The sequence below is a fragment of the Dendrobium catenatum genome, unplaced genomic scaffold (assembly GCF_001605985.2).
Source record: "Dendrobium catenatum unplaced genomic scaffold, ASM160598v2 fragScaff_scaffold_243, whole genome shotgun sequence".
Classification (NCBI taxonomy): Eukaryota; Viridiplantae; Streptophyta; class Magnoliopsida; order Asparagales; family Orchidaceae; genus Dendrobium; species Dendrobium catenatum.
The window spans coordinates 958,828-986,133 of NW_021318705.1; the positions used below are offsets into that span (position 1 = coordinate 958,828).

A 27,306-nucleotide genomic window follows, 5' to 3' on the forward strand; every position below is an offset into this window, starting at 1 on the left:
ACAAAGAAATTTTTAATAATTACATTAAGACTGTCAATAACCCTCTGAGTAGAATGCAATGCTTAAAGAAGAAAAATGGGACTGGTGCTAAAATATCTTTAATTTAGGTCATTTTACCCTCAACTCTTTGGGGAGTTCGAGCAGTACCGAGCCACGACACCGAGTCGCGGTACCGACATTGCTCATTCTGGTTAGTCTCCAGACAGCGTTCGGCATCCGCACAGAATAATTTATCGTGAAATTCACGTGCTGTTGAGTGGAGAGAAGATGAGCTCAGCTGGGTGTGGGTTGGGGAGAAAAGGATAATAGGGTTGATGAGAGGAAGGAAGAAAGTTTGAGGGAGTATAAGGTAAAAGAAAGGAAGTCCCAGCAGGTCGGCTAGGTCCAAATATCTGCAGCATTAGCGTTAAATGCTTTAACGGGTGAAATTAGTTTGTGCGGATACGGACGTCGTTGAGAGGTGAACCATAACCAATCACGTCACCCGTTTGTTGTATATTGCGGCTATGTACCAATATGTATCGGTTGACGTGGCACATTCTTATTGGCCTCCAGACAATCCGTTGTCCGTACAAAATAATTTCTCCACTAGTTGGTGACAAGATTTTTTTTTTTATGTTTATGTTGCTAATATCAAATCTCAAGAGTGTTTCATTTTAAAATTTTGGCAACATTTAAATCCATATATTACAAATGTTAGAATTTTGTTCTCCCCCCAATACAATGCTCTAGTTCATTCAAAATGAAGACTCGGCCAGAAGAGTTTTGAGAACAGTATCACCAAATCCAGGCACAGCAGAAAGGTAATGTCCAGTCATGGGGAGCTCATGATACTGAATCCAGCTTAGACGGTGGCAGATATAGCGCTGGAGAGAAACCGGCACGACCCCGTCCTCGTCGCCTTGCCATAGATGGACAGGAAAAGCAGGTTTCTGGAGATCCATTGGATCAAATTCCCACTTGCCAAACATCACCATCATATCCCTGTAATAGGACTCCTGAACGCCTTGCTGGGTTGCCAGCTTCCTCCTCTGCCAACCATATCAGAACACAGATTTAGAGTTATTAACTTTGGTCAAATATAAAATCATTTGTAATGGATGAAGCCATTAAGAGACCTCCTCACGAATTCCGTTGGAAATGGCGAATTCTCGATACTCGGCATCGCGGCGGTTAGGGAGGTAGGTTGTACCCTTGGCGACGGTGGAGGTTGGGAGCCAGGACTTGCTCATCCACCAGTATAATAGCCAGGGAGCATAGTATGAGATTCCGAGTGTCCACTGATCTCCTACATGCTGCTGCTTGTAAGCTTCCTGAAATAAGCTTTTTGGAAAGCCGGGCCACCGATAGTTTATCACCGGAGTAAGAAGTGCAACGCCGGCGAGCCTAAACTCAAAATAGTTGGTAGTATGATGTGTGGAAGACGATGAGATTAAGCCACATTTTTGTGATGGTTTGGAAGGAATTGTAAAGAATGTAATTCACCTTTCAGGGATGTACTTGATGCAAGCCCAAGCGCTACAGCCTCCAATTGAGAGGCTAATAAGGAAGAATCTTGAGCCCAGTTCCAGGGCATCTGCGAGCTCTTCAATGTCAGATGCATCACTCCTCAGTGACCGTCTTGGGTTTGGATCGCTCTCGCCATAGCCGGCTCGATCGTAACTCACCAAGTACACACCCAGCTCTTCCATTGTTTCCTGCATCCATAGGCTTGGAAAGACCTCTAAAATAATGGTCTGATGAATAGTTTACGATAGAATGCATGGAAAAACATTTCAAACATAAACTATCAAATAAGCGCTTGAGATACTAATCTAGAGCTTGGTCGATCGTATAAGCAATCGAGTTGTTATTTTGGGCATGGGATACCCACAACATGGCATTTTGAAATCACTAAAATATTGCCAAAAACAATATATAATTTTTTGGGGTTCGTAGAAGCAAACAAAAATTTTAAATCAATTAGACTTTCTTATGCAAAACCAACCAAAAGCTTTTCTCAAGTTTGGGTCCTTTAGTGTTTGAAGTGCAACTTATTTCACACAAAAAAAGAGTATTTGCATTCATCTTCCAAATGATGACAAGTTGATTGCATTCTTAGGCTTCATTTGGGACAGCTTTCTTACTGCTTCTTAAAGCAGCTTTCTAGCACAAAAATTTTAAAGCTGATTTAAGAAGCAATAAAAAAGTCGTTCCAAACAAACCCTCATATGATCAAAATTCACTTTTAAGACTGCATAAACTAAAGAAACAAATGACTATCAACTCTAAGCCACATCAATCTGTCTAAAACTCATAAAACAGATGTCCTGGTAGATTGATTGGCAAATGTCATTATGCAATAAGCAATAGCTGCCAATCAGCTTGTATCGAGATCAGATTCACTCTTTATATACATTTTGTGATCCGTGGATCTACAAGTTAATTTTGACTTATGTGTTGTTTTATATAAAAAAAAAATTGAAAATTGGCATTCCCAATAGGAAACACTTGGATTTCCAAGTGTTTCACACCAAAACCCAAGTAGATCTAGGATGAACTGCTGTCCACAGCAAGAAAACAGCCAAAAACAGAGAGAAGAAACATTGGAAAATGTAGGAAAAACAATACAAACGCTTTTATTTCGATAACGGATGAAAAGCACTTGCAAGATACAACTTTCCTTCAATTCGAGAGGAAGGAAAAACTCTCCAAAAGATCTCCGGCGAAGCCAAGAGCCTAAGACACCAAAACCTCGATCTCAAAACAATTCAAATTCAAGATAAGATGCAAATTCCCCCCCAAACTCCTAATTATACAAAATTAATCATAAAGGACAATAATAAACTTCCTAAAACAGCCCTCACATTCAAAATTTCCCTCCTAAACCTCCCCCCAAGCATCCACGTGGACATCACGTTCCGCCCGCCCCCTGTTTTCTCCACCTGGAGTAACAGTGGACCGGTCCGGGTTGGACCGATCCAGCCGGCCCCTCCTGGGCCGGCGTAAATGAGTTATATTCATGCCTAGGCTTTGACATTCCCTACTCTCTCCCTCAAGAAGAGTTATATTCATGTATGTTTTACTATGAGAAGAAAAAATCATTGACTTCTCAATAATATATTCATGCACTTTAATGGTGTTCCTTCATCCACATGTAATTGCTGCCCTGTCGCCCTCATCCACTCCCATATGATTGAGACATAGTTCGAGTTTGTAGTACTCTTTCTAATCAAGAAAATTTTGTTGTTTTGAGTATGAAAAAAGCACCTTTTTCTTGCTATAGGTGTGATTTCTACTAAATAATCCCCCAAATGCTCTTCTTCCTCTCTTAACTGAAAATATCAAGCCATTTTTCTTAGGTGTATTCTAACAAACTTGAATCTTTTTCCCAGCTTCTTCTTATTCCATGTACGAATTACCAAGGAAGAAGTGAAGGACAAGATACATGTATAAGCACAAGTACTTGACTAGGAAAAAGTGGGAACCTGTCAAATTGAGAGTGACGGGTGGCCAAGAGCCTCAGGGGGTGAAACAAAAGTAAAATGACTTTCCTTCAAGTCTATGTTTTGCTTATTGGTTATGTCGTAAGATCCTTATTTATGAATCGCAAGTAGTCAGATCAAGTGATATCAAAGTCAAGTATTTCATAATCTAATGCATGGTGCTCATCTCTTTCAGCACCGTAAGATCTTTTATCTTGAATTTTAGTCCTTGACTGCCATCCCACATTTGAGATTGAGCCAACCCATTTTTGTGGGAACTAGTAGTCTTTCTTATCTATCTCAAGGACATTAACATAGTTGCTCAAACCCTTAGAAGAGCCAAGAAGACCACTAGGGTCAAACCTTTGTCAACATAAATTTAACCTTACTTGGCTTCCCTTTAGACTTGAATTAGCCTACGTAAGAAGCTCCCATAAGTTTAGAAGGTGTACACCAATGACTACTTGTGTAGGTATCTTTCTCCCAGGTATCTTACAGGTTACGTTTGGGTTGCACGGAAGAAAAATTATCTCTTCTTTCAGGACAGCACATTCGAGGGACTCTCTCAAAAGCTGAGAATGAGCTCATCACTAGAGCACGTCGGACCACCTTCGGCCACATCCTCCAAGCAATCTCCCTTCCCTGTGAGGGCGAGCACAAAAGTTCCTCTCTTAGTCAAACAAGTATTTGTTCATCTACACCAAAGTCAAGTCTTCTATTCAAGACCTATCAAAAGTCAAGCTAAAGGCACACATCTCGTCTACAAGACATACTTCATAATCGAATCATCACCGAGCTCAATGATCTACGTCAGCTCATTACTCACCTCTCCGAGCTCTCTCACTCCAACAGGGCAACATAAAACCAACTTCCTACCCAAAACCGATTGGATCTCCATATCTTCGCGGGTTCACCCTACTCGCATTATCTCTCACAAGATCGGCACACCACTCGGCACAGATGGTCAAGCTATATCAAAGATTGATAGTATAACGTCTGTATTCTGCATATATTCTACTGTAACTCTCTAAGCACTATAAATAGGAGGGGGATAGAAGAAAACACACAAAAAGACATTAGAAAACACTAGAGAACAAAGGAGGAAACATGCCAAAATAAAGAGATAAACCAAGAGACATTGTGCCAGTCTTTCCTTTACTAGCTTAAGCTCTGCAAGATAGCCTTGCTCCTCGTATTCTTGTATTTTTGGCTGAGATAATAAAGATTCTATCCAAATCCATCTTCTACCTTCTTTTATTCCCTTAGCATTTAGCATGCTCACCTATAGGTCCTCAGGTCACAGGTAGACCCATAAAGTATGGTCGAGCATCATCCACCGAACAAATCTGAATTTAACATCCTCTTAGGTGCGATGAGCATGAATCTGATGCCATGAACTAGAAAATCACTACCCGCTAAACAACAAAAGACCTTAATGAACATGATGAATCTCGACTATACCAGCAATCGCATACTGCAAGAAATGGAAGAGCGACTTTTAATGTCCATCCAGTATGCTCTCCAAGCATGAACCACCAACACACCAGAAGGACCATCTAACCCCGATGCTCACTGCGAGCCTCTAGAAAAAATACATGCCCCCGATCCAGTCATCAACCACGCTCGCCCCCAAGCGAGAAATGAGAATTCCGGCCCACCTGCCACGCAAGCCAAAGATAGTGAACCAAGGCCGACCAACACCTTCTCCAGATCAATCATCAAGGTAAGAGTGCCTCCCAAGCTCAAGGTGCCTCACCTGGAGGCCTACTGATGAAAGACTGACCCCACGGGCCATGTAGAGACATTCCAGTCCATGATCTCCCTTCTTGACACTAAGGTCATCTCTTCTTCAGCACCTCTAAAGACTCGGCACTAAGGTGGTTCACTCGACTACCCAGTGGGGTGATTACCTCTTTCACTGAATTCAAGTGAATTTAGTCATACAATTCGCTAGCTCCCATAAACCCCTATGAGCTTGCAGATTCAGCTCAAAATGAGAGAAGAATATGGAGAATTATTGAGGACTTCATATTGAGGTTATAAAAGGAAATGCTCGACATGAAAGACCTAGAGCCAGCAATCGCCCAAGCAACTCCGACCCAAGGGATGAGGGAAGCACCCTTCAAATACGCACCAAGACTACATCGGCCAAAGACAGGTAGAACTATTGGAACTTGCTAACATTCATATCAATGCCAAATAGTACAACTAAGTGGCTGAACCCACCGTAGTTTCTTGATGTCATGAGAGTGCCACAAGAAGAAATGTCCATCCAAGAAGAAACAAGGAAAGAATCCATCCCCAGGAAAAAAAAAAACCAAAAATCAAATTTCCAATGCAAACATCAACACCTCAATCTATATGGGATGCTAGTTTAACCAAGACATGAGGTACACAAAAACGTCGCTGATTGAACCTAAACATATCTGATCTATACTCCGCTAAGAGTATAAATGGTCGACCTTGTGGAGACCATACAAAACAAAAAATTCTTTAGGCGCCCGACGCCTATGAAGATCAACAGTGCTCGGAATACCACGAGATACTATGCATTCCACAAAGATCACAAATATGACACCAAAGAGTGTCACCGCTTTACGGAACCTATTGGAAGACCCAATCAAAGCAAAGAAGATTAAAGAGTTCGTTCTTGCCGATCTAGAGCGACGACTAGGGAAAGCCCTAGCTGAATAAAGTGCCAAGAAGAAGTAGAAAAGCTACTCACCACCAACTTCACCAGGAAAGTCCAATATATGGATTTAATTTCCAATGTAGTGATGGTACAGAAAGCAGCATGCAAATAGATGTGTGAGACTTCACCAATCTAAACTCAGCATGCCTCAAAGATGGCTACTCATTTCCAAGGATAGACGCCTTAGTATACTCCGCGGTAGGATATCCGAAAATGAGCTTCTTGGACGGCTTCTTAGGCTACCACCAGATCAAGATGCACCTCGATGACAATGAAAAAACTACATTTATTACAACGAAAGGTCTACACTGCTACAAAGACATGCGCTTCGGGCTGAAAAATGCCAGAGGGACATATCAAAGAATGATGAACAAAGTCTTCAAGAAACAGAAGTGAAGAAACATCAAAGTCATATGCATTCCCCAATCTCAAGAAAAACAACATAAGGCTGAATCCTCTTAAATGGATCTTCAGCGTTGGGGTAGAGAAATTCTTAGGATTCCTTCTAACACCTAACAAAATTCGAGTCAACCCCAAAAAGGTGCAAGCAATACTAGAGATAAAGACACCCAAAGCCACTAAGGAAGTCCAACGATTCACTGGGCAAATTGTTAGACTCAATCGTTTCATCTCTCGACTTGAAGACACATGCTCCCCTTCTTCAAAATTCTCAGAAACACAAAGAAATTCTCTTGGGGAGAATAATGCGAAGCCGCCTTCCAGCAATTGAAGATCCTTCTCACTTCCACTATCAAGATTCATCTAATCCTAAAGAGGTTAACATCTGCACAGGATAAGAAAAAAAAAAATATTATGACTCAAAGCATCAGCTCATAGAATTTTAAATTGGAAACTTAATATATTTGAAATTAAGTCTGATGAAAGGAATAATCAGATTTGGTAAGGAAGACAAGTTAAATCCAAGGTACATTAAATCCAAGGTACATTAAATTATTGAAAGAATTGTCTAAAGTTTATAATGTGTTTCCTGTGTCCTTTTTAAAGAAATGGGTATTTGATGCAAAAAGCAAAATTTCTAAAAAAGAAGTTGAAGTACAGCCAAATCTAAGGTACATAAAAGAACCTAAAAAGATAAGAAATTAGAGAATAAACCGATTCTATTAGTTAAAGTGCAGTAGAAGTACCGATTTGACAGATAAACCACCTAAGAGAAGAAATATAAGATGAGACGGTTACATCTTGATCTATTTGACCAATCTGTATATTGAAATGCTGAGGACAATATTTTTTTGAGGATGAGAGATCATAACACCTAGTGTTACAGTGCTCTGAATTGGTCAAGATCCAACTTGGTATGTTTTGTATGTTTAAAATTTATGCATTTTTATTCCGCACGTCTGTGAATGATCTATATGTTTATGAATGTATGAATTCTATTCTGTAGTGCATCCCACGGGCCTGTGAGTGTGAAATCTAAATTCTGAAATTTTCTCTTAGGAGTATCACGACGCTCTAGTTGGCAGCATTGTGGTGTTGAGCTCTTTTTCGTAGTTTAGTCATTTATGGGGACACTGCGGCATTGGTTTGGGGCATTAAGGCACCATGTTCTCTGTGGGTTTGTAAGTGCCACAACATTACCATCAAATATTTTATAAATATCAAGATCCACTCAAAATGGTATTTGCAAAACCACTTCCACCATTAGAGTTACTAGTTAGAGAGGAGAAAAGATAGAAAGTCTATTTCGGATGGCTTCAAGTTGACTTCACCCATCAAGGCAGTTCAAGAAATTATCAGTGCTGAGGCAGATTACGTTTTACATATCTCAATTTTTAATAATTCAAAAATTTTTGTATTTTCCTTACATTTAATTAAAATTTTAACACAAAACTAAGTATATATGTTTATTGGATTAAATTTCACCATATAATTTTTGGTATGTCGTAGTTAGAAAGATTCTGCATATTTTAAATTTTATTTATGAATTTTCACCGTACTGTTTTAGAAATACACAATTTTAATGATTTGGAAAAATATTCTTATTTGTAACATCCATGCCTTATACTATTTGTACAAATTATTTTATTACAAATATTTCTAAAATTAATGAAAAAATTTTTGATGAGGAGTGTCTTTATATTTAATTGAAGTTATATTAGCTCTATAGTCTATAAATTATTTGAAATTTCTATAGTTCTTTTCAATTATGTCCTGAAAGTTATCCTGTCAACATAGGACATGGTAATGACTTGTTTTCTTTGTGATTTATATCAGGTCGAGTTGTGATAGGTCAAACGATCTTAGTTGGGTAATAACAATCAGAGAATCATAGTTGAACAACGGTGGTTGGGGAAAAATAATCAATTGACAATAGTTCGAGGATTATATTTAGGTGATGGTAGTTAAAGGTCAGACGGCAACACCTTGATGATGGTGGCAACTGTGATTTGATGGCGGTGGTTAGGCAATAGGTTTGATGGAAACGATCATGCAGTGGTCTGAGTGCAACAGTTTAGGCGGTAGTCATATTGAGCTTCGAGAATTTTTAAGCCTCTAAGCTCTCTTCAATCTCAAGCTAGTAGTCTCCTCATATAAAGAGTGGATCTATTAATAAATTTTGAGAGTGAAATGCTTTATAAATATAAAAATCTAGAACACTCCATCAAATTATCCGAATTGATTTCCTCGATCATAGAATATTCTTTCAGCATTTAAGCGTCTTGATGATGTCATAATTAAGTGATATTTGGATCATTAGATTCTTCTCAGTGAAATGCTCAGTTTGATTATAAACATATTGAAGGTCGTTTAATTATTCAATTAACATCCTAAATATTCTAATTATGGTGCAAGTATTTGATTTGAGCACATTTGGAGTCAGATTGGTTCAATTTTAGTTTGGAGTCAACTTGGATAAATTTTAGTACCAATGGGCTTATATTGTCGAGACATTCAAATCATCCATAAATTTTTTAAAATTGAAGTTTGAATGGCTTTAAATTTGAAAAAACTTCTTATTCAAATATACATTGAGACTTGTGTTAGACCGAGTCATTTTTGGATGGCATATCATTATTTGATACAGATGAATCTAACTATAAACTTCAGGGGTGATAATTATTCTTTCTATATACTAATTAGCCGCTAGCACTGCCGAGAGTGTTTTTTTTTTTTTTTACTTTATCTAGTATTGAAGGGAATTCAGCAATCAGTTCAAATGAGGTAGAAACAGACATAAACGGTTTACAGGCTTCTATTCCAAAATTTAGTCGAATCAATCAATTCAAATGCACAAAAACAGAAATAAGCGGTTTACACGCTTCTATTCCAAAATATAGTCGGAGTTGGGATGGGTATGCTTACAGGGAAAGCTCGGATACCGTCAAGACGTGTGCCGGAGAAGCTATGACAGAAGATGATCTTGAAACGGGCCTTGTCCTTAGGCACTCCCTTCTCCTCATAGGCCAGGTGCCGACCGTCCCGCAATCGGATCCTCGAAGCCGTCACCGGCGGGCCTCCCTCCGACCCGCATAGTCTCGGCTTCGGCGGCTGGATCGCTGTATAGAACCAACTTCCCAGTCCGATGGCCAGCGACGCTGCTATCGCGAGATTCTTGACCATACCTGCCCCCATTTCACAGATCGGCATTGGAATATAGAATAAGAAATCTGAGAGAGAGAAAGAGACGCAGAGAATACCTGATTGGCTTGCTGGTTGGCCAGTAGTGGTGGAGGAAGAGGGGGGACTGGCATCGGCAATGGCGCTTTCTTTCGACATGTGGTGCGCGATTTGGAGCCGAGGAGAGGGGAAGGAGATCTTTTATGGTGGGATTGGTTCGCAGACTTGCAGTAATTTCGTTAAAACGATTCAGATATATATGTTTAACCAAGGTTAGAAATGCAACACAGCTGAACTTGTATATTGATTGAGAGCTTAAGGGTATCGACTAAGAGATTTGAGTCTTGTTTATATATTGTGTGTGAGTCCATCTTAATTGGGGCGGTAGGAGTGTTAGTGAGTCGAACAGGTTTGAATTTGACTTGCTGAAAGCTTACGAGTCAAATTTATTGAGCCATGAACTCAAGGTCAAATTCGAGCGTAAATATCAAACGAGCTCGAGTTCGAATTTGAATAAACTCAGCTAGTCGGCTTGCAAGCCATTTTAAATAAAATGAATATTAAATTTCTTTTTTCAATTGCAATAAATATTTAAAACATTATTTAAATTAAAAATGCTTAATAAAAATATTTAAAAGTATAATATAGCAGCTTTTTAAAAGAAAATGTCCTAGCACATGAATTTTGTTGTACTTATTTACCCAAAAAAAACTTATTGTCAGTTTTTTCAAGGAGAAAAAGAAAAGGAAAAAAGAAAAAGTTGCACCAACATCTTTCTTTTTCTTAGACCATCTCCAACGAAAAATCTCGTATTTTTCACTCCAAAATGTCTTGAAACTTAAAAATGCCGCTTCATTTTCACTCGAACTCCATTTTGTGAAGGTAACGATCTTTCTCTTCTTTCGTGCGTTCTTTGGCAAGTTCGGTAGAGGCAAAAAAATAGATATGATGAATAGTGCAACGTCAATATTGACATCTCACTGTTCACCTGCAAGAAAATAGCGGAAGTTTTACCGTTCGGCTGGAGTTCCGGGGCGACGACATTCAAGCGTTGGAGTTCCATTGGAGATGCTCTTAGAACCCCATATCTAGTCTCTTCACCAAAGTATGCTCGCGATCTATGAGCTTGTTCGGCTCCACCGTGGTCCATGAGTTCATTTGGCGAAGCAGAAATAAGGCTGCTATTATCGAGTCGAGCTCTAAAGCCAATTTCGAGCTTGTTTCCTGGGCTTGACTTGAGCTCGAGTTTGAGATGTTAATTTCAATGACGAGTCAAGCTCAAGCCTTCCATGACTTAAGCTCGAGTCAACTTGTTTACACTCCTAGCCATCGCCCATCACTTGCCATGCAATGCCCTCTAATCACCATCGTTGTTTGGTTACCATCAGTGTTGGACTTAGTACTTTATTTATATTCTTCAAAATAGTGAAAAAAAAAATTATCTTAAATATTATTAGGTTTTGTTTCAGACCGCTTTCTCACTATTTTTAAAGCAGCTTTAAAGTTTGTACTAAATAATTGTTTTAAAAAATAATGAGAAAGTCATTCTAAATAAAATCTTTGATTCGACGTTGGTATTTTAATATCTTTGAGTGAAATAAAAAAAATACTTTTTCTTTTATTTTCTTATTGGTTTTGATAGCTCCACATAATATTAAAATTTAAGAATTTCTACTAAAAAAACATAGGCTGTATTTTTAGAAGTACATTGCTTACATAAAAAAATTAATTCTCATTTATGATGGTTGTTGTAAACATACATCTAACAAATGGTGTATTGCAAAATATTAAATATGTAGTCCTTCAAATAATACACAACTTTAAACATGTCAAAGTCAAACACTAACTACTCAAAAGGCTGTGCTCTTTCCTAAAATTAAAATAAAATAAAATACACCTATATATAAATAGGATAAACAAAGTTATTAAAATCAGATCGGATCGGCCGGTTCAAGCGGTTGAACTGGGGTTGAATCATGAAAATCGGAGTAGTATTAGACCGGGAAAAAAACCGGACAAACCGCCGGTTGAACCAAGAAACCATCGAACCGGCTGGTTAAAAAATAACATAAACGTAGGCGTTGGATTGAAACATGAACGATCGAGATTGACTTGGTACTGTATAATCCTAAGCCGTAATTCTATTTCGTTTCTTTCTTTCTCCCTCCCAAGTTGCCAATCTTTGTTTGTTCGCCTCTTCATTTGTTCATGTATAGGGTTTCCTCCGACTGCCGCTCCCAACTCCAATTCGAAGCGAGGCAAATGATCGACACTCGATAGTAAGATGTGAGACCAAATATTCTATTTTCTTTGCAGTGGTTGTTCTTATATGGATGCATATATCTTTCCTTTTTAAAATAAATATGTGTTTCTTTTTCTAGCTTTGATTTCTTTTTCTTTTCTCAGCATTTTTTTTCCTACTATTTCAATCATGGCCTTTTATTTCATGTATTCCAATTTATTTTGTCGTTTGAAAAAAAATAAAGTAAGATTTATAGATTATTAATCTTGTGTTAGCTACTAATAAATTAACCAGTTGGGAGTCTACAATTTAATAATTATGAAATTGTTCTGTTTATACTTTTGTTCTATTAATTTATTTTATTTTTCGGGTTTTAATTTTATGGAGGAATATCCATTGAACATAGTTTTTCAGAAGCCAATAGGAAAACACAAGCAAGCTCCATCGCAACCAAAAAAAAAGGAGAAATTCCTATCAATCAATTCTCCCACTTTAATTGTGATGCTTATTGAAGTCATTAGGACCACTTCATTAAAAGAAAACTCCACCTGGAATGATCTAGATATGTTTTATTCAATTAAATAAAATAAAAATTAATCTCTATGCAATTAAATTTAATTAATTTAATTCATTATTATTCTCAAGAAAATATTAATATTATAATTATATTTTAGATGAGGTTTACTCCTACCTCCCACGACACTATGCTTCTTCCCTTCTATGAGCCACATCCATTGATTGCTATAAAGCTATGTGAAAAACAAAAATTTTCAACTACTCATATTAGAAGTGAATGTATTACAACTCATTTGAAATTTGAAAAATAAAGGAAACTTTTTATTTGAGATACTCATGAGGAATATTAGATGTTTAAAGGGAAAAATGACACGAAAATGCTAGTAGAACTTATTGACTTTTGGATACTTAATGATGAGCCAGTCCTAAAATTGAATCTAGAAGACTTGGAGATGAAATTTTATAAAGATGATGCAATTTCTAAAGATATAGAACCAAACATAACATTAACTAGACAAACCCTAAGTACGATTGTAGATTAACTTATATCTTTTAAGTGTAATATATTATACAGAATTATTATTTCATATGAATGGTTTGCAGATGAAGACAACTTAGTTAAATTATTTGATGAATAAAACATACCGTGTGAGGATTCAGAAGCATTTGAGATGCAAGATTTTGGCGGAGGGTCTAAGAATATATCATTTGATCACACAAATTTAGTGGATGATTATATATTAAATTCACTAGGAGTGTTTTGAGTTTTGAGTGTTTTTTTTTTTTTGTAAACTAATATAAACAATTGAATGCTAATTATTATTTTTTTGTCTCTATGGTATTAATTTTTGACTTTATTATCCCTATGAGTTTTGAGTTTTTCTTATCAGCTAGTATAAAATATCACAATTTTGCTATAAATTATGAAGAGGTATGTTATATGTTGTCTATTTTATATATTTATTAATTGTCTATTTTGTCATATGTTTTGATTTATTTTCTTTTGTTCATTTCATTTTTTAACAGTTTCACATGTTAAAGAAAGAGACCTAAAAATGGTATGCATTCCATAACACCCAACGCACAGTAGAGCTCGACAAAAGGTATGCATTATCCAATACAATATTTTTTGATCATCTTGTGCGAGAACTGGGAGACACAGGATGGCAAAATCACCTCATATAAGAACCTGGAGCCACAAGGTGTGTCGTTTGATAATTTATTTACTTATTTATGAAATATTTGTTTATGTTTTATCAACTTACTTGATGTCATATTTATATTGAGATATTTGTTTATGTTTTATAAACTTAATTGATGTCATATTTAAGTTTTTGATTAGTTTGATATGAAAGTAGAATGTAGAGTGAAAGTATTAGAGGAATATTTCCCATTTATTTTATAATTTTAAATAATATTACCATTGATTAAATCATCTAGTTCGACCCCAATTCAACCGGTCGAACTGTGAACTCCTCCTTCCTCTTTTTATTATCTGATCCAATTTTCAAAACCTTAAGGAAAAATAATAAATTTAATTGACATGAAATATATTGCTTTATGGTGCCAAATGTTGGTCATTAAAAGAGAAACATAATATTAAGTTTATTGTTGCAAAGATGAGGATACTTAGGTAGATGAGTGGTTTTACTCTTAAAGGCAGGATATGAAACGAACTTATATACAAAAAAGTTTGAGTAGCTCCAGTGAAAGATAAGATTAAAGAGAGTTGCCTTAGAAATTTTGCTCACATAAAACAACAGCTGGTTTAGGTATAAATGATATGGCATCAATAGGGCTGCAAACTAATCGAGCTAAGTCAAGGATATATAAGCTTTATTTTTTTTAAGACATCTTATATCCTCTATTAAAACATTTTAATAAATTAGAGTTAAAATTACGAAAAGTCTTTAAGAATATGAAAAGGAATCAGAGTATAATTTATGACGCGAACCAAAATTTCCAGTTGGTCTTCACCTCTTCTGGTATTTATTTCTGGCTTTAACGTTCTTCTCAAGATTCTTGATGCGCTGGCTGATAGCAGCAGATGAAGATACCCTTCGTTCTGGGGTTTTAGCCGGCGTGGATTCAATCTCTTGCGTAGGAGAGGCTGTAGGAAGAACTGGCTTCGATGTGCCAAAGAAGGAGAAATTGGGCTGCGATGCCAGTTCCAGCTTGGGAACGGCTTCAGGAAGATCTAAGAACTTCCTCACTGGAGGGCGCTTCAGTGCTGTTTTATGAGTGAAAAGATAGCAGTTATTATTTAGAGAGATTTGTCATTTAAGCTTTTTAATTTTGCTTACCAAATCCATAGAGAAGGGAGAAAAGGTTCGATGTCACCCAGTAACAGAAAATGGCCTGCAAAGAATAAATATGTCAAAATCAAGCATCCCATAGTAATCATAAAATAAAATAAAAAACCTTCTATGATTAATAAGAGTACACATTTTAGATATTTTGGATCTATTGTTCAAAGTGACAGTGCAATAGATGGGGATATTATTAGCAAAATTCAAATTGGATGGTTGAAGTGGAGAAATGCATCGGGCTTGTTGTGCGATAGAAGAGTCCCCCTCAAACTTGAGGGAAAATTCTATAAGATGTTGGTGAGACCTGCAATGCTTTATGGTGCAGAATGTTGACCATTATAAGAGAAGCATAATACTATGTTAAGTGTTGCAGAGATGAGGATGCCAGGTGGATGAGTGGGTTTACCCTTAGAGATAGGATACAAAATGAGCATTATACATGAAAAGGTTGGAATAGCTCCAGTGGAAGAAAAGATTAAAGAGAGTCGCCTTAGATGATTTGTTCACATAAAACGGCGGCCTTCTGATGAGCTTGTTAGAAAAATAGAGGTATTTGATTTGACTTATATTAAGAAAGGTAGAGCTAGACCTAAAAAGACTTGGTTATATAATATTAGAAATGATTTTTCTTTATTAGGTTTAAATGAGAATTTGACTTTTAACAGGACAATGAAGAAAAAAGATTTATATAGCCAACCCCACATAGTAGGACAAAGGCTTGATGTTGTTGTTATTGTTGTTGTGATTATATGGCCAATGATGCAAATGCATATGTTCAATTCCATTTAAAAAGTTGGATCCAAAATTGTTCTGTGAAAGATAATGTAGAACTTACGAGAGTTCAAAATAATTTAAACCTTACTTACAGATACGAATAACACCAAGATGTGAGAAAGAATGAATGAAAGATGATCTAAGAGAATTTCTTAAAGAACAGGGGTCAGGAAACTGAACCAAACCAATCAAGCAAAGAAAAGCTAGTCCAAATCGGCTAGAGAAGTATAATTCAAAGAAAAAGAGAAAAGTCTTGTAGATTTCAGAAAAAGAGAAAGGCAACCGTGTGTTTCGATTTGTTGATCCCCACACCGCAACAGGAACCTTCACCCTTTTTGATAGACGATGATAGAGGTAAGTGTAGCAGGAAAGAGTACAAGTGGCTAGGACTACCAAATAGTAATCGCCGCAATGTCTATTGCTAGTTATGTAGTAGATGAAGAAGTCTAGTCTTCAATGGAGTTCCACTAGGGAAAAGCTCAAAAAAGTTGAGTAATTTGGCATATTAAACAACCTTAGAATATTCCTCATGTTTTCACACGATAGCTTAAGCTTTAAGCCATGTAGATTCTCTTGGTGGTATCGAACCATCCGCTTATGAGGTAGTTGTCAATAGCAAAGAATTAGAGGACTGGACCACTGATATAATAGAAGAGTTAGAATCTTCATATAAAAATGAAACTTCATTTTTGGTTGAACTCTGTATAAGCAAAAACATTGTGAATCTTCAAACATAAAGAATAGAACTTAAGTGGAAATTTTAATAGATACAAGGCTAGTAAGTTACAAAGGGCTATAACAAGAGTGAATGTTCACTTCAATGAAGCTTTTTTTACCAATAATCTAACATATATAGCTCCATCCATATTTATTCGGTGGTGGTTATGATGCAAAAGCTAGCATTACAACAACTGGATATTAACACAACCTTTTGCCTTGGTGATTTAGATGAGAAATTCGCATGCAATAAACATTATGGTTTAAAGTTGCATGAAAGAAAGATCATGTATCTACAAATGAAGTCTATGTATGGAACAAAATTTCAAGGCAAATGAATATAAAATTTTAAAATTTCAAGACTAATCATGTCAGGGAGAAGCTCTCATTTGATAGTTATGTGTACCACAAGCAGCTTACATATGAATCTTTTGTACAACTATTTTTGAATGTTGATTACAAACAAAAGGCATGCCATAATTCTAGAATCTAAAAATTGACAACATAGAATTAAAATCCATATATTATAAGAGAAAAATAATATTAAATATATGAATTGCATAAAAATATAATATGACATCAAGTTCAACTCCAAATTTCTTCTTTCTCAATTCCTTACTCATCCATATTTAATTCCTAAGGAAAGCCAAAATAATCGGCAACAAGTTAGAAATCATATGCACTATCATCACTGAGAGGGAGTTTATTTTAGACGTCGTCATAACAAACTAGTCTCTCCCCTGTATCATCCTAAGGAGTCCAATGCTTCCCAATTTATTTCTTCTTCATTTATTTCAATCATCGTCCTCTTTTATAAATATTTTTCATCAACATAAAGATGAGATTATTACTCCAAAATTTTTAGAAGAGGGGTGGTGGTGTGTGCCTTTCAAGTGATATATGTTGGAGACTACGACAGTGGTAGCTATGGAAAAAGCGACATGTTGGAGGTTGAGGCAATCAAGATAAAGTTGTTGCGGCTTGGGGTGATGAATGCGTGATTTGTTCGGGGCTTTAGTTTATGATTTAGGTAAGTTTAAATTTTTTATATATATATATAGAGTGGGGTGTACGCTTCACGCCTCAACCAAGCTAAGGCACAATCATAAAAAAAAGCTCTAGTTATAAACCTCGAGCCATTTTTCACTGGAATTACGCTGAGGGGGGCCTCATATTGCACAATTTTAAACAATGTTAAATAAGATTTGGAATACTAATTGAATTTTGTTTAAACTAATCAAATATTTATTAATTACTTTCACTATTATTTAAACTAATAAGTTGACAATTAATTAGTGATTTATGATGACAACATATATTAGTTAGGTATTAAATAATATTTAATTAATATAATAAATATTTATAAGTGGCTAATAATGGATTAAATACCAAATTATGATAAGTAAATAGAAACCATTTTTATTTTCAGTTTTCATTTCCAAACACATTTTTTTATGTTTTAACAAAAAGAAAGAAATAAGCATAACATCTAAACTTCTTTTGTTTTTAATGAAAAGAAAAATGAACAAAATGCAGAAATGAACACATTCAAACATGGCCTTACATAATCTCATAATCTTAAAAACTAGCAGGGTAAGTAGGAGACAGACCTTCACTAACAAAATAGGGGAAAAAGGAGAATATTTCTATGGAAAAAATTTGGTGAGGGAAAATTCATGAGAAGCAATAGATAAGCACACCAGAAGCCTTGTTCATTGAAAGATTATATAAGGTTTTGAATTCAAGTACCTTCGGAAAACTAGCGGTAAATGGAACTGTCAAAAGAGCAAGTACCCTAGAAAAGTTCTTCATGGTGTTGGCCATATGATTCCCTTCCATGCCTTCTTGCATATTCAACTGCAAGAATAAGAAATACCTCATTAGAGGGACCTTAAGGAATTTAAGTAGAACATAAGAAAAAGCATTGGACAAAATAAAAAACAGAATGGGTAAGAGAAAAAGTGTAAACGCAGTCCTCTAAATAGCACAGCTGCAAAGCTATTCACTTTGGCTTTCAAAAATATCATAATCTATGAGCCACTTGAGACATGGCATGCTGGCCATAAAAGTTGATTGCAATATTGTTGAATTCATTAAACATAAGCATGATAAAATGGTAAACTGTATTAGATATATAACTTTTAAATGTATGAATAAAAGAATGGGTAGACGAAGTGTCTAAGCGGTCATATAAATAGCACAACTGCAATGGTGTTCACTTTTTTACATTAAAAAAAATGCTAATCTCTAAGCCACTTGAGACATGGCATGCTGAACATAAAAGTTGATTGTAATAGCTGTTGAAGTCATTAAATATATGTATGATAGGATGGTAAATAGTATAAAAAAATAATTTCTACATGACCAAAAATTTTCCAATCAAAATTTGACATTGAATTCATATCTTATTCAACAGAAGCATAAAGTAGCTATTCAAAATGAGATGATGTGCTCAGCATTCCCAACAATGTGAGTATGGGTGACTATATTTAGTACCAACTAGCATATCAAAACATTACTAAATGAGGTGATAGCTCCAAAAAGTGAAATTGCTTGAAGCAAGTGAATGCTTAGAACAATGGAGGATAAATGTAGAAGAAAAGGGATTTAGAATAAATAGAATAAAAATTAGGCATATGATCGTTGGGTCATGAGTTATAAAAAATATATATTAAAAATTCATGTATATAATCCACGTGCCATGATTTAATTGGAGTCCGGCTGCAGATCTACATTCGGACTGCACAATAATTTCTCCACGCAAGGAGAGCGGATTCGTGCAGACGGGAGAGAAGCCTTATTGCCTTTGGAGTCATGATAGCTCTCTTTTTGCACAGGGCTAGAGTCGCATCTCTTCAGTAAAATTTTCTTCATTATTATTATTATTATTATTATTATATTGTCAACAAATTACCTCCCAATGAATGTATTTTACATTTTTTTTTCACACAATATCTTCATTGTAATAATCGTTCACATATTTTGAACATTCTTATTTATTGTTCTTCTTTCTCCCCTTTTTTTTATCTTAAATTTTTTTTATCTTTTTATCAGGCCAAGATGTTTAAAAGGATCAGGCCTCGCTTAATGCATTGCTCCGATCCCATAGAGCAAATTTGGAGGGAGATTAACATATATGATTTTTCTCAATCGACTCATATTTGAGATCGCTTATCTTGGCATCAATAAATGCTTGTCAATAAAAATATTTATTAAGGACTTTTCATTTGTTCTCAACGTATGGCTACTTTTGATTTGAATCTTCTGGTATGACATGATCCTGCAAATTAGATTGTTACTCTCAGATTACGACATAGTGATGGTGATTCTTTGGAAAACATTGTTGATTGTTTGAGATATGGCAATCAAGATGTCCTTCAACCAATAGCGTAGTATAGGTATCATTCACCTTCTGAGTTATCGTTTATTACATCACGAGGTCGAAGAGCAACGTTATGATCCCATATTTGGTAGTCCTCTCCAGGCATTGAGTGGTTATCTTTATAGAGCACGTTATGTGCTCAAGGTTCATCACAAGATACTCAGACAAGCAGGGGTTTATCAAGCCATTTATGCTTAGAGCCACTTGTCAATTTCATGGTTCCAAGGCATAGAAAAGCATAGGGATAGTATTACAAACACGTGCTAGATCAGTCCAAATGAGATGATTATTACCTTGTGAGATTTACAAGTTATATCTTAATTACCTATCTTGGGCGATCCTTATAAAGAATGTGTTCCTCCAAATTATGACATTTTTAGCTATTGCTATGTTGGTCAACAAAGGAGAGATGAATATTTATATTCTTCAGGCTTTCATTAGAGTTTGACTTATTACTTCCATCTCTGTTTATAGAAAAAGAGGAGCCACAATCGTCACATGACCTTTTCTCTACATACTTGGGTTGAGAGCTTCTTATGTTGGGAGGCGCATGTCGCGCGCTTTGCTACACTTCATGATCCTTTTGGTAAGGAATTTCATGTTACTGAGAAGTTTATAAAGGAAATGCTAAAGCCTGGGTTAGCAAGAGACATTAATTCCATTTTAGTTAGGAGTGTTACCGAGAGATGTTCTTAGTGGCTTTTATAGCCATATGGTTATGCTATTTTATTTTTCCTGACCAAAGTAAGATTTTTCCTCCCGATTCTCTTTTGATGATCAGTTTGATTGCAAGCGGGAGGATTTATTTAGAAAAATGTTCTTTGATTAGATTGATAGTTGTCCACATTGAGAAGGAATTTTCTTTAAAAAATATTGAATTTAATAACCAAGGGCAAACTTTATCTTTGTTGACCAAAGAATATGAATTAGCACATCATCAATTAGAGATTTCTCAAGAAACGTGAGTGATGTTGATGGCTCGATCAGCCAGGATAAGGGAGCATATAAATAACATTCACTCCAAAACTCGATAGCTTCTCCAATATCCTTTAGAAAAGAATGATTCATTTTTCAAAAAAGTCACATCTATGATGGTGTAATATTTTTTAATATTGGAAAAATGCATTTGTACCATTGTTAGTGAGAGGAGCATCCAATAAAAAATGCATTTTCTTGCTTTGAGTTAAGTTTGCTTCTTTGATGAGGAGGAAGATGTGTAAAAAAAAGAGAAATCAAACAACTTGAGAAGAATGGTGGTGAAGAGTCTATTTCTAGGATAGGATTTGAAGAAAGTTTGACAATAAGTATTGAATTTTGAAATTCTTGCTGGTATATGACTATTGAGATATACAACAATAAGAATAACCTCAAACCAATAATATTTTGGGACTTTGTTAGTGATCAAAATTGATCCAGCAACATACAAAAGATGTCTATTTCCTTTTATGTTATCCAATTTTATTGTGGATCATGAATACAAGTACTCTAGTCAGCAATTCCTCATTGAAGGAGATAATATCTAAGAATGAAATGAAAATATTCTTTTCTATTATCAATCTTAAATATTTGAATTGGGGTTTTAAATTAGATTTGCAAAAAGAGTGAAAGTTTTTAAAAATAGAAATGGCTTCATATTTGTCTTTTATTATAAAGATCCAAGTGATTTTAGTATGATCATCAACAAATGATATAAACTACTTAGCACTTGAGATATTGTTCATAAGATATGTTCTGAAATGTCGCTACAGACACTAGCAAAAATGTTGTGAGATTTTATCAAAATGATTAGGGTAAGTATTTTGAATGTAATTAAACTATTAGCAAGTTTCAAACAGGAATACTTCAAAAATTATATTGATGAATAGGGAGGGAAAGAATTTTTTGAAGTACATGAAATTGGGATGACCAAGACAAAATTGCCATAATATTATCATACTTTCATTAGAGGAAGATATATATTTAGTGTTTTCACTTGCCTTTTAGGATTTGCTTCAACAATCAAGAGGAAGGAGCAAGTATTTTCTTTAACATTGTCAACTATCAACCCCGAGATCATATCCTGGAATTCACAATAAGCGGGAAGCAATTTAGTTATGCAGTTCATATATTTAGTAATTTTCTTAATTGATTGAAGTTACAAAAAAGTTTAGGAACCAAAAGAATAAAGTTAAGAACCAAGAAGTTAGTGACATTGAAAGGCATTCAAAATCATAACTTTTTGGACAACTAAACTGTTTTTTATTTTAGGTATAGAGGGATTTGATTTTAGTTGAATAACCAACGAATTATAGAAGTTTTCTTGGATACCATTATATTATTCCTATGGGATCTTGATTCAAGGTAAGAGGTGGCACAAGAGTAACTTTGTTCTAAGGCCATTTCATACTTAATCATCATCATGGATTAAACCAAATGAAGAAAAACATCCATGCATTAGATATTTATGAGGAAGAATTAATACTCTAAGAGGAAATACAAGAAAGAGAAGAACTGATACCATATTGAAAAATATGAGAAAAATGCACATTTTTTCATATATCAATGGGTAGAAGAGGTACAAAATTTATAGGAGGTAAAAAGCCCATTAGTGGGCCTAAAATAGAAAGTAATCTAGAAGATAAAATAAACCATAATCAGGTCTATGAACGAGGAAAAACGGGAATGAAATCAACATTGTTTACAATAAAGTAGGGAATGAATGCAATATTTTAAACCCATTGCACAACAGAAAAATAGTAGATGGCAGGAAAAAGCTATAAATGATAGTTGCGGCGTGACAGGAGGGAAGTAGAAGCTGATGGACTACAGCATGCAGATTGCATTTTGTTGCAGTGCATAAATTGGTGATGGAGCAGCTGGTGGTAATCCTGAATTGACCAGATGGTTGGGATTGTTCAGGACAAATGGAGCGATTTTTGAAATTCTTAGTGTTTCTGCTGTTGTTTTCAAAATGTTTCTTGATTTTATTGGGCGTTGCCCGTAATTTTCAAGGCTCCCGAATCTGATTTCCACAAGTTCAAAATAGTACAATTATAGCATTATTTTTAAAAAAATTAAATGAACTACGAAATCTAAGGAACAAGGAGAAGCTTATGAAAAAAGGTGGAGCAATAAGAAGATAAAAGAGTGACCGCATGAGACACCTCAGAAGAAAAGAAAATAATGAGTCCCTATGAAAAATTAATAAAGGAAAGTGGCTTTATCATACTATAATTAAAGCACAAACTTGGGACACTTTAAGCTTCTAAACCAGGTCTCATAACTCACCACTTGAAAGAGAGTTTGCAATCTAACTTGAATTCCAAACAGCTTGTTAAGCATAGTGATAAGGATCTTCCTGATGCCCGGAAGTGTGGTTTGCAAGGCAGCTTTTTTTGTGATTTATTTCTGCAGATAGGCAAAGTCATCATGCAGTTTCAATTGTCATGAATTGACCTTTCGTATAACCACCATGACACCACAGGAAAGCTATGCCAAAGCAAGCCTAGGTGATGCAAAGTGCTGCAAACGGTTTTACTTCTAAACACGAGTTGCGCTCTGTTTAACAACAGTAAGTGAATATTCTCCCCCCTATAAAAAAATCTATCGTCTAAAAAAAGAAAGGGAGAGAGAAGGATGATTAGATGGTGAAAAAAGAACTTGAGAATATGATGTGTTTGCATGAATCCAACCTCTCATCTAAAGACCATAATTTCTTCCACAGCCAGCACAAAAGGTATAAACAGGGAAAAAAATGCAAGCCTACGTATTTTCAAAGTATATCAGTCAATGCCCAAGATTTTTCATTTCTTGCTTCGACGCCACTCCAGAAAAAAAAACTGAGGAAATGATTTTACTAACAAAACAAGATTCCAAGCAATTAAAAGAAAATTGCTTGAAGAATTAAAAAATAAATAAATATATTAACAGAAATACTATAAAAAAATCAAATTTCCAGCATCCAAGAGCTTCAGCATACATAATCTCCTAGTATATCACCGTAACAAGAAAATTCAAAAAAAAAAAAAAACTGACCTCAACAGTTGCCAAGAATGTTAAAGAAGTCAAAACTGGAAAAATGTACATGGGATCTGGAGTCGTCAGATCTGTAAACCAAAATGCTCCGCCTCCCTTAAAAGATGGTACTTTCTCAACCATGTTTGAAATCTATTATATAGAAAGACAATTTCAATAATACAAGGATATTCAAATATAATGCCAGAAAAAAGTTTGCTCAAAAAAGTAAAATATCTAAGAATAAAAGTACCAAAGGATAAAAAACAAGAGAAGTCAAAATGCTGGACAATGTAAAAACAAATGAACCAAGGAGGGGAACTTACAGCAAAGAAAAAACTGATAAAAATAGGACCTTGAATTAAAGCACCCTTTAGCGGAGTAAATGGAGTGACTCCATGCCTTCAAGAACCAAGTGAATGAACAATTAAAGCGACTAGTTATAATAACATCGATTTCAACACAGTAAAATATGTGGAAAAAAATACACCATTGGTAGATGAAAGGAATATTCAGTCAAATATTAATGCAGGTTACTGGTTACATTCTGACAAGAAAAATAAAGAACAGGAGCACGCAAGTCCTTAGAATTAGCTATTTTAAAAATTTAATCAAGGTCTACAATGTAGAGGCTCACAGAGTACAAGCAATAGCCATAAAAGGATTCCTACTCAGCAGTCCTTATTCCACGTCGCTTGAATTTACTATAAGCAAGCTATATGTGTAGAAGAATTTTCATGCAAGTAAATAAAAACTTTCTTACACATGCAACATAAATACATTTACACTCAGCACTCTAGGACTAGTCTCTTTTCAAATCGGCAAATAAGCATACCGTACAGGTGAGATATCAAAATATATGTACTTCCTGAAATCTACCTTTTGTTTTGTTAATATATTATTAAACTATCCCGCTTAATTCTAGCTCAGCAAAGGTCAGAACAGCCAAAAAAAATTTCTATGTTCGGTAAGACAAACAAATGTGCTTAATCAAATAAAAATCTTCGTGATACTTCCTCACAGGCAACACCAGATTGATGCCTGTTTAACCAAGAATTGTTTTCATATATTTTCCTTTATCCGCAAAAAAAATTTCAGGTCAAAAAACTGCTTCAGATATGTGATTTACCATGCAGAGAATAAAGCCAGGCTTTTTTTCTGGAATATTGCAGGTTTGATAAGATTGAAGTGTTTGATTTGAAGAATCAACCTCATGCAATAAATTTTCCATCAATAAGCTCCAAGTCCACATCAAAGAATCAACCTCATTCGATAAATTCTGCCACCTTATTCTGCTAAATTATGATTGTTTAAAACATGTTATTTCAAAGCATCAATTTAAGAAATTTCATTCTATTTGCCTAATCTCACATCAAGTGTTTCATCTAACAATAGCAAGGCTCAAATTTATCATTTTTCCCTCGTACTGCTTTAAGTTCTTATAATGTCGTTAGATTAAAACTAACTCGGTATCTTTATTGACAGGGCGCATGGTCAAAGCAGCTCAATATAGTTTAATAAACAAATCTCCGACACTCAGTAATGAGATGCACTTTCTTCAGCACTTAATAACTCACAAGCTTATAAAGAATAAAGAAGCCACATCTGGATTAAAATAAGCAAAAGGTATGTTAAGCAGAAACCTTAAAATTGCATTAGAGTATGCTCATCCAGTTGAAGTCTACTAATACCATCACAAGAATTTTTCTATGAGAATAAACATCGTCGCAAGATATACACTAGCTATCTTAAATAATAACAATAATTACAATGGTAGAAAACAAAGGATAGCCATGTCATAATAAGAGAATAAAAAGGTGATTCATATATGTATACGACATCAACAGTATGAAAGCCATGTTTGTCGAGATACACAACAGATTGGAGATTATTTCCAATATTAAAAAAATAAAAGTTGAGTTCCTAGTATATGTTTGTAATGCCCCTTACGCTTTTAGGTTGATGGGTGCCCCTCTTCTAACGTGTTGGGCTCAACCTGGGCCCTCCCGTGTTCCACACTCTTCAGCACTAGCCAGTGGTATCATAGTCCATAGTATGGCAGGGATCAAGTGTTTCATGTGGTTTGTGGCTCACATATATCATACCACAATCGACAAAGGCCCAAGGTCTGGCCAACATAAGCTCCACAAGATTGAGAGGACTCTTGGTGCATGACATTTGATGGCATTAAAAAGCTTCCATTTAAAGGAGATTGTTGGTTGATGTTGGGAACTCTTCTGTGAGAAAGATTAATATGATAAAGATCCATATAACAATGGAGATTAATCCCACATTAGAAGTGAAACAAAAATTTGCTTCCTAATATGTCAATAGTGGCCCTTACCCGTTAACTTAAGCTTTTGGGTTGATGGATATTAATGTGGAACTCTCGCAATACTTCATATGGCCTCCAGATCCTTCTACTTCTACTATGGAACGGGACTTGGGATCATGTAGTGCATATGATTTCTACAATTCTTTGATTTGGAAAATCAATAGGTATATTGTTACTATGGTTTGTCTTGGTTCTCTTGCTTCATTCTATGGTTACCAAGGCTGCCTCTGTTTCTATTTTTTTCATGCTTTACAGAAAGTGAGGTGCAATTTTAAAACTTATGTAATTGGAGATTAGTATATTCAAGTTTATGGTCAATCTTCCATGACTCCCTTTGAAATTGAGAGTTGGAGAGTATTATGGGATTTGAAAATCCACATCCACCTCTATTGAATATTTGAGTTTTTCTAATTTAATGTTTCATAAGGCAAATCAGATTTTTAAATACGACACTACCTCTAACAAGGACTTAATGATTTGGTTCAAGATTTCTCATAGGTTCTACCCTGTATAGTTAATCAACCCTCTAAATCATAAGAGAGAACTTTTATTAAAGCAGGTATATAAGCTCTATGATGCTTTATTTTTACTTGCAGCTATTTAGATTGTGGAGAGGAGGTATATTATTATTAGCTCAAAGTCGACGATCAGGGAATAACAAACTCAATCAAGACCCCATGATCTTATCATCCTTTTTCCTTGCCCTTATCCATGAAATCAATGGAGGTAGTTTAACCAACTAGACTAAGTTATCAATGTTAGCAAACAATAGGTGCATCACACTACCTCTTAACAGTATTTTTTTTTTTTCTAGTAGAAGAGTGTTGAATTAACATTTGAATTTACTATCTTCATATACATAGCTAGCAAAACATATTTATGGTCCAGGTCACTTAAACTTAAAAACGCAATCAACATAAACGTAAGTCAAGCCCAACAACCCTTAAGTTCCAAAAAGGTAACCTGAATAGTATACTTGGCCAAACTTGATGAAGATCATAAGGAGAATTTAAATATAGCATTAACAAAGAAGGTGCAATTGTTATATCATATTCTATCAAAACCCTTCATAAATAGGATGTAGGACACAATTATATGACATATTTCACATTTATTCAAATCTGCTTTATTTGGGCATGTCAGCAGGGGCGAATCCAGCTTCTTTTTTTAGGGTAGGCAAAAAAAATTTGTTTGGTAGGGGATGGGCAAAGATGATAGGATTGATAAAATTAGGGCAAACAATTTTTTTGAGAGGGGGAAAAATATTCAAAATACCAAAAATATTTCAAAAAATACCCTATAA

The 27,306-nt window shown here is 35.2% G+C and overlaps 2 protein-coding genes across 2 annotated transcripts in view; both read right to left on the minus strand.

Moving 5' to 3' along the window:
- Positions 1–628: 628 nt before the first annotated feature.
- LOC110094708 lies at positions 629–9,992 on the minus strand. The gene is made up of 5 exons (XM_020820006.2): positions 9,816–9,992; positions 9,481–9,740; positions 1,486–1,697; positions 1,119–1,386; positions 629–1,031 (listed from the first exon to the last, which is right to left on the minus strand). Exons 1-5 carry the CDS (start codon positions 9,892–9,894, stop codon positions 738–740), a joined length of 1,113 nt encoding a protein of 370 aa, XP_020675665.1. The 5' UTR covers positions 9,895–9,992; the 3' UTR covers positions 629–737.
- A 4,208-nt stretch (positions 9,993–14,200) lies between these two features.
- LOC110094697 (mitochondrial inner membrane protein OXA1-like) overlaps positions 14,201–27,306 on the minus strand; it is a 22,483-nt gene continuing 9,377 nt past the window's right edge. The window contains exons 5-9 of the mRNA XM_020819990.2: positions 23,995–24,070; positions 23,690–23,821; positions 18,043–18,150; positions 14,797–14,851; positions 14,201–14,723 (exon numbers count right to left, since the gene is read on the minus strand). Of these exons, the coding sequence (XP_020675649.1) occupies positions 14,467–14,723; positions 14,797–14,851; positions 18,043–18,150; positions 23,690–23,821; positions 23,995–24,070 (628 nt within the window). The 3' untranslated portion in view covers positions 14,201–14,466. The remainder of the gene's footprint in view (positions 14,724–14,796; positions 14,852–18,042; positions 18,151–23,689; positions 23,822–23,994; positions 24,071–27,306) is intronic.